The following is a 13,076-nucleotide window of genomic DNA, read 5'->3' on the forward strand; positions in this document are numbered from 1 at the left end:
ATTTTTTAAAGAAATAATGGGAGCTTGAAAATATTAAAATTAATTTTTAAAAAATGGGAAAAAAATTAATCGGCATTGGATCCTTTTCTAGAAATCAGCCGATATAAAATATGCACAAAAAAGATGCATGAAAAATCTGGACAATTAGCACAAATTGAAAATTATATCTCATGAATGATTATTTTTGAAAGATTTCTGTGCAAGGTATAAGTTGTAAAAATACTTTTTAAATTTGAATTTGTCAAATTATATTTAATTCTCATTTTAAGCCTTTGAGAAGAAATAAAAATTAAAATACAGATGCTTACAGGCATATTGATAGAAATTCGCATACTTGTTTTTAGTAAAAAAAAAAAAAAAAAAAAAAAAAAAAACAAACAAACAAACAAACAAACAAACAAAAAAAAACACAATGTATTGCTTATGCGACATATTGAGGAAAGTGACAATGATACCTAGGTAATTCTTGCAATGGACAATTTGATGGATTAAACAACAACTTTCCTTTTCATGAAAAATATTTGCCAAATACTCAGTATATGTTCGTTTATACATATCGTGCAAGACTCTTTTTTAAATAATTGTCATATACCATTTACTTATTCGAACATTTAATTGTATGAAAAGTCAATAATGTACATTTCTTAAAACTTTATTATCTTGTTTACTTGTCTTTCTTCCTGGGAGAGAAATAGTTCATAATATTAATAAACAGATGTGCTCAGTATCTGTATCAAAATAGAGAATGAACAGTGATCGGTCTCAAAAGAAAAACGGATCCTTGAAATTTCCGGTGCCTGGGAGAAGTAAGCATCCCCAATGATAGGTCACACCTGCTGACCCGCAGTGAGCCTACGAAACTGAAGCTATCTGAAATTGATTAATTCTCTGCTCGTCCATCCGTTTTTCTCAGATACTAGCCAGCTAAAAAGATCTATGTACAGTACTCCAAACCAATTAATCTGAAGAATTTGAATTATCATTTTATTTTATTTTTGAGTTGTTTGCTATAGTAGCCTTTACAGTTACCTAATTTCAGAATCAATAAGAGCATGAAATCCAATTAAATTTGCAACATCAACATGATTTTTTTTCGTTCTGAGCACTTTTGGACGCCACCAATGGAGACAATTAGGCAGAAATTTTTGAAATTGAACTTCCTGTCTTTCAATCTGAAAATCTCAGGTTGATATTTGAAACAAACATTTGTGACACCAGTCTGGGATGTTATTTTACCATTTAGTTAAGTACTACAAAATTAAGTGTGTCTGCTTCTTTGCTGATGACACTGGAAAAAGATATGCATGCCTACTTTAATATCATGATTCAATGCATTTTTTGTTATTGTACACTGTGCATATTCGATGAAAGCATGCTAACCGCTTTTCAGTACTTTCAGTACTTTGATTTATAAACCGCTTCGCGGTTTATATAGGATTAAACGTTCTTTTTTCAGAATTTATCGATGTGTAAACTCTGCCTTTTTACTCACAAACTGAATAAAAGTGCGAAGCACTTTTATGTAAAGTTTGTGAGTAAAAAGGCAGAGTTTACACATCGATAAATTCTGAAAAAAGAACGTTTAATTCTTATAATTCCAATTACGAAATTTTTAAATTATTTAAATTATTTCCCTTTGAGGCCGCCATACAATCCGTTATTTTGTACGGCGTAGGAATACTTTATGCCGCAAAGAAACGTATACAAGATGAATATCGATAAAATCCACCCTAAATTGTCAAAACAATCAATAAATAAACTTATATAAACTCATTGATTGTTGTTTAAGTCAACAAATATCATAAATACACGTATTCTCCAGAATAATTCGTGTTTGACCATGGCCATGTTGACATAAACAACAACGTCATAACGAAAGTAGCAGACCGACGACTTCCTCGATTTGCTCTGGTTCGTTCAAAGATTTAGGGAGAATATGGGATCTGTAGGATGTATTAATCTCTATTTGCAGTTTTGACTAATTTTACCCAGATCCGCCACGACATATTGTACCTAATGTATTATGGTGAGTTGAGATTAAGATATGAATTGTTTTAACATTAGAAATATCATGATAAAGTAGATTGATGTATATTGTCTTCGTATATAGACCTAAAAAGTTTTAACTTCTTGTTTACTGTTGTCATTGTGGATGTGGCTTATGCAGAGATCTGCAGTCTGCCAATTCGAACTGGAAAGAAATGTGAGATAGATTTTATAGGACCAAAGGAAGAATATGTACATTGTATTATTTATATACATTGTACTTGCATCTTGACTGAAAACAAATTCTATGGTTTTTGAGAACAAGATAAAAAATTATGATATAAATTGAAGAAAATCTCTATAGGTAAAGAAAATATTTTCTAAAAAAATTATTGATTACCTACAATAAATTGTCACTGTGCTTCTGTTATTCTGATCAAATTCCAGTGTTGAAAAAGGCATTCTGCAAATCAAAAAGCAACACATTGTACATGCATTCATTTTGAGCAAATTATGTATTCTTAAAGTTAAGCAACTGATAAAAAAACCCAATGTTTTTTGAAAAATAACTTTTTCAAAATATCTACTCTGTTTTAATATTTGATAATTCATGAAGGTGTTTTTATAATTGTAGAATTTGCTGCAGTTGGGCTCTTATTTTTATGCAGTCTTACTATGCCATCCAAACCCCCTACCCCACCAAGTATTTCAGCCTCGACACAACGTGTGGAGTATAGAAAGGCATTATTGACTATTGGTCGGTAAGTTCTAAAGAATGAGAATACTTAAAATTTTCAAATAAATATAAAGGGCAAGATACCCTAAGACCTTTTTTTGGTCCATTGTTTTAAAGGTGCATGTTCCAAAGAAGAATGCAATAGTTTAATATTTTTATAAAAACCTGTTGCCATCCATGTTAGAAAATGAGAAAACAAGCTTGCTTATCTATCAAATTCATAACAATCCCAGATACATGGAGGTAAGCTCAGATAAGTGAAAATTAAGTATCCCAAATTTGCCAAAATTTCATCTGACAGAACTAAAATTGTCCTACTTTTGCATCTTCTTGTGGCCTCTTTGTAAGCATTTGAATCATTATTGATGCTTTTAAAAGAAGCTACATTCAAAGGTTTTTAGCTCACCTGAGCCAAAGGCTCAAATGATCTTTTCTGATCACATTTTGTCTGTCGTCCGTCCGTCCGTCTGTCTGGCTGTCCGGCTGTCCATCCGTCTGTCCGTCTGTAAACTTTTCACATTTTCGACTTCTTCTCAAGAACCACTGGGCCAATTTTGACCAAACTTGGTACAAAGCATCCTTGGGTAAAGGGGAATTTAAATTGTTAAAATGAAGGGACATATTTCCTCGCAAGAGGATATAATCAAGAAAAGGCAAAAATAGGGTGGGGTCGTTAAAAAATCTTCTTCTCAAGAACCACTGGGCCAGAAAAGCTGAAACTTATGTGAAAGCATCCTAGGGTAGTGTAGATATTAAATTGTTCAAATCATGACCCCCAGGGGAAGGGCGGGGCCACAATGGGGAATCAAAGTTTTACATAGAAATATATTGGAAAAATCTTTGAAAATCTTCTTCTCAAGAACTACTGGGCCAGAAAAGCTGAAACTTATGTGAAAGCATCCTGGGATAGTGTAGATTCTAAATTGAAAATATCATGACCCCCGGGGGAAGGGTGGGGCCACAATTGGTAATCAAAGTTTTACAAAGAAATAAATTGGAAAAATCTTTGAAAATCTTCTTCTCAAGAACCATAGGGCCAGAAAAGCTGAAACTTATGTGGAAGCATTCTTGGGTAATGTAGATTTTAAATTGTTCAAATCATGACCCCCAGGGGAAGGGTGGAGCCACAATGGGGGGATCAAAGTTTTACATAAAAATATATAGGAAAAATCTTTGAAAATTTTCTTCTCAAGAACCACTGGGCCAGAAAAGCTGAAACTAATTTGCACATGGAAGGATCCTGGGGTAGTTGATTTCAAAATGTCTTAATTATGATCAGTGGGGTAGGGTGGGGATACATAATGTATTACAAGGGGGAAATCTGGTAAAGAACAGAATGGTCAAAGCTTCTCAGGTGAGCAATGTGGCCCATGGGCCTCTTGTTATTGCAAACTATCATAATTTAGTCAGTATTTTGATTTTGACATCAAATAAGGGCCGACAGCTGATTTTGGCTGTTGCTACGTACATCTTGATCTTTATTGAATCGATCTCTCTGAAAAAAATCTTAATATTCTGATCGATATAATTAATACCGTAATTAATTTCTGTAGATGAAAATTTGATATGTAGAGAGTAAGTATAATAAAGATTTTTGTAAATTTAATGCATGTGTATACCCTTATATTACTGAAATAAATATAGTTTCCATGACTTATTTTTTTTAAGTAGTAAAAGGGCATATACTGATAATATACTTTAAGAAGATAATATTTTATACAGCTCCATGATACTGACACTTTTAAACAAGTTAAAAGGAAAAATGGTAACAGACTTCTTTTGGAACCTTTTCTACTAATAAAAACCTTCAATAATATCTGTACATAATAATGTATGAAACACTCAGGAAACCGTATTACATAACACAATATCACCAGAGTTCTTGTTAATCAATAGTTCAAAATTAAAAAAAATCTGCACAGGAGTGATGAAACATATGCATATACAGATTGAAAAAATATATTCAAAACCTGTAGATACTTTTTTGTTTGTTTATGTAATTAAAGTAAAATTTAATCATTATTATGGTCTTCCATCTTCAGTGGAAGACCCTTCTATTACATGTTTTCTATTGTTTCTTTTAAGGGTCTTTTGTCCTGATCAAAAATAGATGGAAGACCAACTGGTTTCTCACAACAAGATTGAATCTAGTTATCATTATGTGTATAGTTCAGGCCCAAAATAAAAATAGTCTTGTTTCCTGCTACACGACCTACTCTATTTTTTGCACCCGACCCTAAAGTTTTTATTTATTTTTTTTTTTTTTTTTTTTTTTTTTTTTTTTTTTTTTTTTTTTTTTTTTTTTTTTTTTGGGGGGGGGGGAATCAGAAATTTCCTGTTCCTAAAGTGAAAAATATATATTCAAGTGGTATTTCATGAATTATAAGTTTTGAATATAGACTTATAAAAATAATAATAGATTAAATAATAAATATGAAACACTACTTATTTTAAATGAAAATATTGACCTATGACATGTTTAATTTGGTTTTGTAATAGTTCCTATCCAACAAATATCATTGGAAAAAAAATAAAATTAAATTAAAAATAAAATAATTTTCCTACCTACCTATCCAATTTTTTTTTTTCAGGCTGGTAGCAGGAAACAAGACTTTTATTTTTTTTTGGCCTTATTATAAATATAAATGAAGATTTTGCTTGAAAAAAGAAGGGGTATTCTGAAACTTACAAACCCTTCCCTCCCCCTTTTTAAAGAGTTTTTAAAAGATCTTCCTTAAATAATAAAAAATAAAATTAAATGTTGACCTGTAAAACATTCTGAGTTTCAAAGTGATGGTGGAAAGGTAATTCATGATCATAATTTTTTCAACAGAAACAGAGCAGTGTGGTTAATTGGACTGGCTTATGCTTTGCCAGCAGGGGTATATGGGGTGTGGGGAGCAGTCATTGATGTCATACTGAAACCTGTAGGAATTGAGCAGGTAAGAATCAAACAAAATTGTATGTTAATAATAAATATTTATATATGTATACTTGTAAATAAACTTCAAGATTGCTTGAATTCAATATACTGATACTTTTATGAAATATATTTGTTTTAGACTGAGGTTGGATGGATTGGGTTTTACTCTATAATGGCAGGTTGTGTCTCAGGTCTAGCCATTGGAAAGTAACTAAATGTATTGAATTTATGTAGAAATATAAAAATGACTTGATGAGAACATTCTCTAATTGTAATTGATGACAGATTTTCAGATGTATTTATGCGGCATATGAAGCTCTTCCTCTTGGTAATGTTTGGTGTGGCTGGAGGATCTTTTGTGTGGTTCACCCTTATGTGTGTCAAGGTCATACCTCTCTCCACAGGTATAATATAGCTGATAAGTTTAAAGACAAGGAAATCAATTTTTTGTGTGCAAATATTTTAAATTTGCAAACCAAAACCTTAAGGAAATCAATTTTTTGTGTGCAAATATTTTAAATTTGCAAACCAAAAATATTTTTATTTCGATTTGAACTAAATATTTACATCTCTTACACAGATGGTGTAGTAAGTGTGTTTTCAATATACAGTAATAATTTAATTTCACTTGTATCAAGCAATTTCATTGGCTGAATCATTCAGAGGAACAAATAATATTTTGGATAACATAACTTGCCTACGTCACAATGAGTTACGTCAAAAATGTATTACTCCGCTTGACGTTACTTTTAAAATAATGCTCAACTTGAAGTCTTTTTCCGGAGTAAATATTGTCTCATTGTCTACACTGGAATTAAATTATAAGGAATGAAGCTTATTTCAACTTCTGTTATCCGATATAACAAAACTTGGGGCAGTTTACGCTTTTTTATAAACCGCTTCGCGGTTTATAAAGCGTAAACTGCCCCAAGTTATGTTATATCGGATAACATAAGTTGAAATAAGCTTCATTCCTTAATTCTATCCAACTACGTATTTTATAGGTCGCAATGGGTTTACATAACACCAACAAACGACTGTAATACCGTATTAGTTTCTTAAAAATAAATAATTCTTACATTATGGAATAATTTTCACACCATGTTTTTTTTCTCTTAACACGCGACGTTGTTTTACGTGGAAAATAGGGATAGAAGGGGTGGGGCGGGTAAAGGCGACAAAATTGCGATTTTCACTAATATCATGTAATACATGTGTATAGAAAAATGAAATATTTCTATAAAAGATTTACAGACTTATTTTATTTTTTAAAACTGAAGATAATCCATGCATATTTAAGTCTGCAATAAAAAGAGTGTGTATAAACACTTCAACATGTTCAAAGAGAGAGACTAAAATCGTTTACTTTTAGTTGCAGTGTTTGTGTTTTTAAACTCACAAATTTAAATAAAACAGGATAAAATTAATGAATCTGTACCAAAAAATTGATTCCTCAAAATTAGTTAGGTTCCAAAGTTGTTTATTAATTTAAATATTAAAAAAAATTATAAAAATGCCAGCTTTCAGTGCATAGTCTATAGAGCTACCAGGTAAGCAAGATCAACGAAACATTTAGCGCAATTTGAAATATATTCATTTTAATTGTGACTTTATTCTTATCCATTGTGACGGCAGTCAAGGATATTGTGACGTGCTTGGGTCGACACTGAGTTAAAACGTTTGCGCAGATCAAGTAGATCGGGCCTCGTTAAATTTAATGTCTTGAAACTTTAGCCTCACATACTTTTACTCGGAGAATATTTTCCGTTATGATTTTACAGGAATATTAAATATAGGTCTTAATTTATATTTTTAGAACAAGTTTTACAACTTCCCTCAACAAACTTTGCCAAGAAATGAAGATATATTAAAAAAGTCAAGATAAAATTTACACCATTTTTTGCCTGAAAATCACATATTTTGACCAATATTTCAAAATTAACATCACTGACCCCACCTTTTTCTTTCATTATTTTAAACTACTCGATACTTGTGACTGAGCAGTACTTAACTCCTAAAAAGCTTGATATAAGAAAATATTTTATTGCCTTTTTAGTTTTTTAATACCCCAAATATGTTATTTTTTAGTGCAAAAGGTCACACAATAATAAACGCGCATTAATTTGCAAAATTTGTTCAATGAGAGATATTATTCAAACTATTTAATGTAAAATAAGATTAAATTTGTTAACGTAGTAACATCTGATAAAATAAAATTAGAGATAAAGTAATAAAACAAGAGTTAAACTATAATTAACTGCAAAAAGGTCAACTTAATTGTACCATAGATCAGAAAGATGCACACTGACCCCCTATTTTCTTTGCGTTTTTGAGTCATACTTTATGAGTACTTATCCAAAATATACTTCCCAAAAATCCTTGATTTAACAAACTTGTCGAGTGACTTACCTTAAGCATCATGGGTGAAAATCGCATGGCTAAGCAAAATTTCATTTACCAACATATATTCTGGTAAATGTTATAATTGAACTTTCTAAGAACTTGCTGGTGTGATTTATTCCTCCGTGAACAATTGCATTGTGCATTTTTTTTATCGAGATAAAATTGTGAAGGTTGTTCACGGTAAATATGTGGGGAATACCTTATTTTACAAAAGTCTTCATCATACTTCTAAACATTTTTTGTTAAAAAAATCTTTTTGAGGAAAAAAACAAGAGCAAATGTTTTCTTCTATTTGTTGTTTGAACGACGTTCGATCCTGATATGTAAAGTCTTAAACTTTTTTTTGCCAAGTTTATTTTTAGTTTCTACTTACATAGCTTCATTAAAATTCAGATCAAAAAAATGGGGATCTTTTGGCGCTACAGTACATTTGATATGACCTTATTGCACTGAAATTGGTGTCGTAGTTAAAAATTAAATTTTTGACTATTTCCCTCCAATATTTTTATCCAATTAATGCAGGAAACAACATGAACTCTTAGTCTGTTTAAAAAAGACACTTAAAAATTGTGACTTGGAAAAAGTTTTAAATTGCTTCCCATTATCAATTATTTGACCTTTCTGCACTAATAAAATGTTATTTTTCTGGCATTGAATATTTAATTAACAAGAAAATTATTTTAAAGTCTTATACTTTTTCTGATTTTAAGCAAATAGGCCAAATTTATCTTGAATATTTAGAAAAGAACATCAAAAGTGGGGGTATATGATGTAAATTTTCAGATATTACTTAAAAATTTTCAATTTTATGTTAAAATTGGTTCAATTTTCCCCCGGATTTTCAGAATATATTTACTATATTTGTCACATTTTGTTGATAAATTCATTGGAAATATAGATATTTCAGAACCAGCATAACACATTTCACTGCAAAAAACAGCTTTGTTTGCAACCAGGATGCAAAAATAGGAATGGAAAATTAACAGTACTGTTATAGCTCAAAATTGCAAAAACTGATCATTTTCGTCTAAAAAAACCTTCCGCCACAAAATATAGTCCCTAGCTTAATTCTACTTGAATGGAATTAAATCGCGATTTTTTCATTGAATATAGTTACATTTGCACTGTAGAATTCAAATTAAATGTAAGAACTTATAAATGATGCAGAATTTTATGAATAAAGGACCTGACTGAAATGCTTTCAAAATCTCACGATCGAACGTCCTTAAAATATGTCTTGGAGTGTTGTCTGATTGGACGGAAAAATAATTACCTTTACATGTACATGATGTATATTTATAGCAACGTTCAATTATTGTTCTTGACTTTAAAATTTGAAAATCGTTCAGACCTGTTTAATTGTTTCGTCTAATAAGGGGTCAGATTTACCGTTATTCGTATTTAAGTCCTTTACTACCTGAATATGATTCTACTAAATGGTTTCTAGCTGACTTGAGAAAGGGCACCCAATGCGAAACAGAGTTACAGTTCTGAACCGACAAAAAAGTTAAACGGGGTCACAGCTCTCAATGCTGTGGTATTACCATTACCTTGCACTACTGGGGTTAGGTACAGAACAGTAACACCAGACCCAATAGCAGAAGGATAAAACGTACACTCAAATAGGACCTTAGGTCCCCTGCTCAGTTCACGACTATCGGGCCTGTTTACTCCGCTATAAAATGTTGTGTGTTGCGTACTTGAAGTGAAAATAAAATAAATCGTTCTACTGTGAAGCTCTTACAGTGTAAAAAAAAAAAACATGAAAATTTATTTTTTTCAAAGGAATAACCATCTGATGGGCATTAGAAAAATAACAAGAGGCCCAGGGGCCACAGCGCTCACCTGAGAACATCGAGCTTGAATTTACTCCCCCCTTCCAGGCGTTCATCATTTGAACAAACTAGAATCTACACCACCTGAGGATGATTCCATATAAATACCCCGGGTATCACTAATCATAGCTTTGAAGTACTTGAAAAGAAGATTTTAAAAGGTTTCCCTATATATCCCTATATATGTAAATCTTGGGTCGGCCATTTTGGCCCCACCCTATCCCCAGGGCCGGGGGTCATTGAATCTACAATACCTGAGGATGATTCCACATGAGTTTCATCTTTCCTGGCCCAGTGGTTCTGGAGAAGAAGATTTTTAAAGATTATTCCTATATATTCCTATGTAAAACTTGGGTTGGCCATTTTGGCCCCACCCTTGCCCCGGGGGTCATGATTTGAACAAACTTGAATCTACACTACCTGAGGATGATTCCACATGAGTTTCATCTTTTCTGTCCTAGTGGTTCTGGAGAACAAGATTTTTAAAGATTTTCCCTATATATTCCTATGTAAAACTTGGGTCGGCCATTTTGGCCCCACCCTTGCCCCGGGGTTCATGATTTGAACAAACTTGAATCTACACTACCTGAGGATGATTCCACATGAGTTTCATCTTTTCTTGTCCTGTGGTTCTTGAGAAGATTTTTAAAGATTTCTGATATATTCCTATGTAAAACTAGGTTCGGCCATTTTGGCCCCATCCTTGACCCGGGGGTCATGATTTGAACAAACTTGAATCTACACTACCTGAGGATGATTCCACATGAGTTTCATCTTTCCTGGCCCAGCGGTTCTGGAGAAGAAGATTTTTTAAAAATGCCATTAATTTTTTACAAATTCATGATTATCTCCCCTTGGAAAAGGGCGTGGCCCTTCGTTTGAACAAACTTGAATCCCCTTCACCCAAGAATACTTTGTGCCAAGTTTGGTTGAAATTGGCAGAGGGTTCTTGAGAAGGAGATGAAAATGTGAAAAGTTTACAACGACAACGACGACAACAACGCCAACGACGACAACGACAGACGTCACGGACAAATTTTGATCAGAAAAGCTCACTTGAGCTTTCGGCTCAGGTGAGCTAAAAAGGGGGGGTGAGCAATTATTAACTACAATATTTTAATGTGTAAATTCCAGGGAAAGGGGGAGGAAAACTGAACAGTGCCTATCCTCTGATATCCTTACTAATAATTAGCGACTCAGAGTAAACGACGTCCAGTCCTTAAATTGCCCTCTACCACCCTATACCACTTCATTTCGCTCGGACTTTTAACCGATCCCTTCATATAATGGAAGAATTATTTGTTAATAATTATGTAATGTGTCCTTTGTCTCTTATGAGGTCAGGTCTCAAGAGGCGACCTCATCAGTTAACTATTTAGCGAACCTCTAATTATGTTCCCCAAACGAAGTTGGGGGAACATATTGTTTTTACTCTGTTTCTTATTATTAAGGTCTTCCGTCTCCAACGGAGGACCTTCTTGTTATTCTTCGGTTTCTTTTTCACTATTATTATTAAGGTCTTCCGTTTCCAACGGAAGACCTTATTGTTTTCGTTCGGTTTCTTTTTCCCTATTATTATTATTATTTTTTTCCAAACGATTTTGTGCACGCGATTTCTCAGAAACAGCTCGGTCGATTTACATGAAATTTTCATATGTAATAGATCATCAAACGATCTTGATAGGTTTTTAAGCGTTTTTGTGACGTCACTTCCGGTCGTGAGATATTGACAATTTTCTGATTTTAAAATGCAATTTTGTCTTGATTTAGTAGCGAAAACTACTTCAGATATGATCTGAAGATGAATTGGAGATGATAGTTCATGATTTATAGCGTTGCAGAATCGCCTTTTTGTGCGTCGCCAGTACTTCCGGTTGACACCGGAAGCGAATTTAAAAAACACAATTTTTCAACTTTTCCTTTTTAATATTTTTGTTTTAGAATTGAATAGAGACCCTTTTGCAGAAGCGAAATATGTAATTTGTTTGAAAATCAAAAAAGCCAATCTCGAGATATTAGCATTTGAAAACGCGAAGCGGCGATCCAAATGGCCGAATGGTTAGCGCGTTGGATTGTCACGCGGGCAACCGGGGTTTGATCCCCCGTATGACCAAAAAATTTTATCGTTTTTCTGCTCGATTTTTCGATATTTTTTAATTTTAGACCATTTGGAACAATATGTTATAAACTTTTAGGCATATCTTATGTAATTAGGGGTCACAAGGGGCCAGAATGTCAAATCTTTGATGCTTTATATCTCAAATAGGTGGAATATTTTGATAAGCAATACTGAACAAAAGATGTTCAGAATAATGTTTTAAACAATATGCATACTTTGAATTTTTGAAAACGGTTCCATTAGGGACTTGTAGGAGTGGCCCCTAAATATATCTATTTAGCTTATCTCCACAACGAATAGAAATCTCTGAATAAGTGTTGAACAAAAAAGCTTCAAAATCATAAGACCTTTCATTTGATATCAAGAAAATTGGGCTGACCCTCAAATTAGGGGCTCAGAAGGGCCAAAAGTCTTTTATCTATAACTCTCTAATGATCAAGATTTTGTTATGCATTACTGAAGCAAAAGTATTTATCTTAACGATTTGCAACAATATATGATACAATTTTGACCATATGTTACGAAATTAGGGTTACAAGGGGCCAGAATCTCAAATCTTTGAAGCTTTATATCTCGAAAAAGGGAAAATATTTTGATAAGCAATATTGAACAAAAGATCAAAATAATATTCTAAACAATATGCATACTTTGAATTTTTGTAAAACGGCCCAATTAAGGACTTGTAGGAGTGGCCCCTGAATATTTCCGTTTAGCATATCTCCACAACGAATAGAAATCTCTGAATAAGTGTTGAATAAAAAATCTTCAAAATCACAAGACCTTTCATTTAATGTCAAGAAAATTGGGCTGACCTCTCAAATTAGGGGCTCAGAGGGGCCAAAAGTCTTTTTTCTATAACTCTCTATTGATCAAGATTTTGTTATACATTACTGAAGCAAAAGTATTTATCTTAACGATTTGCAACATTGTATGATAATATTTTTATTATATATATGTTACGTAATTAGGGGTCACAAGGGGCCAGAATGTCAAATCTTTGACGCCTTATATCTCGAAAAGGGAAAATATTTTCATAAGGAATATTGAACAAAACATGGTGAGAATAATATTCTA

General features: G+C 32.5%; 1 protein-coding gene across 1 annotated transcript; it reads left to right on the top strand.

The window, feature by feature from the left end:
• The first annotated feature begins 1,969 nt into the window (after nucleotides 1-1,969).
• On the top strand, nucleotides 1,970-6,060 carry LOC134269599 (solute carrier family 49 member 4-like). The gene is made up of 5 exons (XM_062751801.1): nucleotides 1,970-2,026; nucleotides 2,621-2,747; nucleotides 5,556-5,664; nucleotides 5,785-5,852; nucleotides 5,931-6,060. Exons 1-5 carry the CDS (start codon nucleotides 2,017-2,019, stop codon nucleotides 6,058-6,060), a joined length of 444 nt encoding a protein of 147 aa, XP_062607785.1. The 5' UTR covers nucleotides 1,970-2,016.
• Nucleotides 6,061-13,076: the final 7,016 nt, after the last annotated feature.

Source organism: Saccostrea cucullata, unplaced genomic scaffold, assembly GCF_032062105.1.
Source record: "Saccostrea cucullata isolate Sc308-1 unplaced genomic scaffold, CSIRO_AGI_Scuc_v1 ctg8465, whole genome shotgun sequence".
In the NCBI taxonomy this organism is placed as follows: Eukaryota; Metazoa; Mollusca; class Bivalvia; order Ostreida; family Ostreidae; genus Saccostrea; species Saccostrea cuccullata.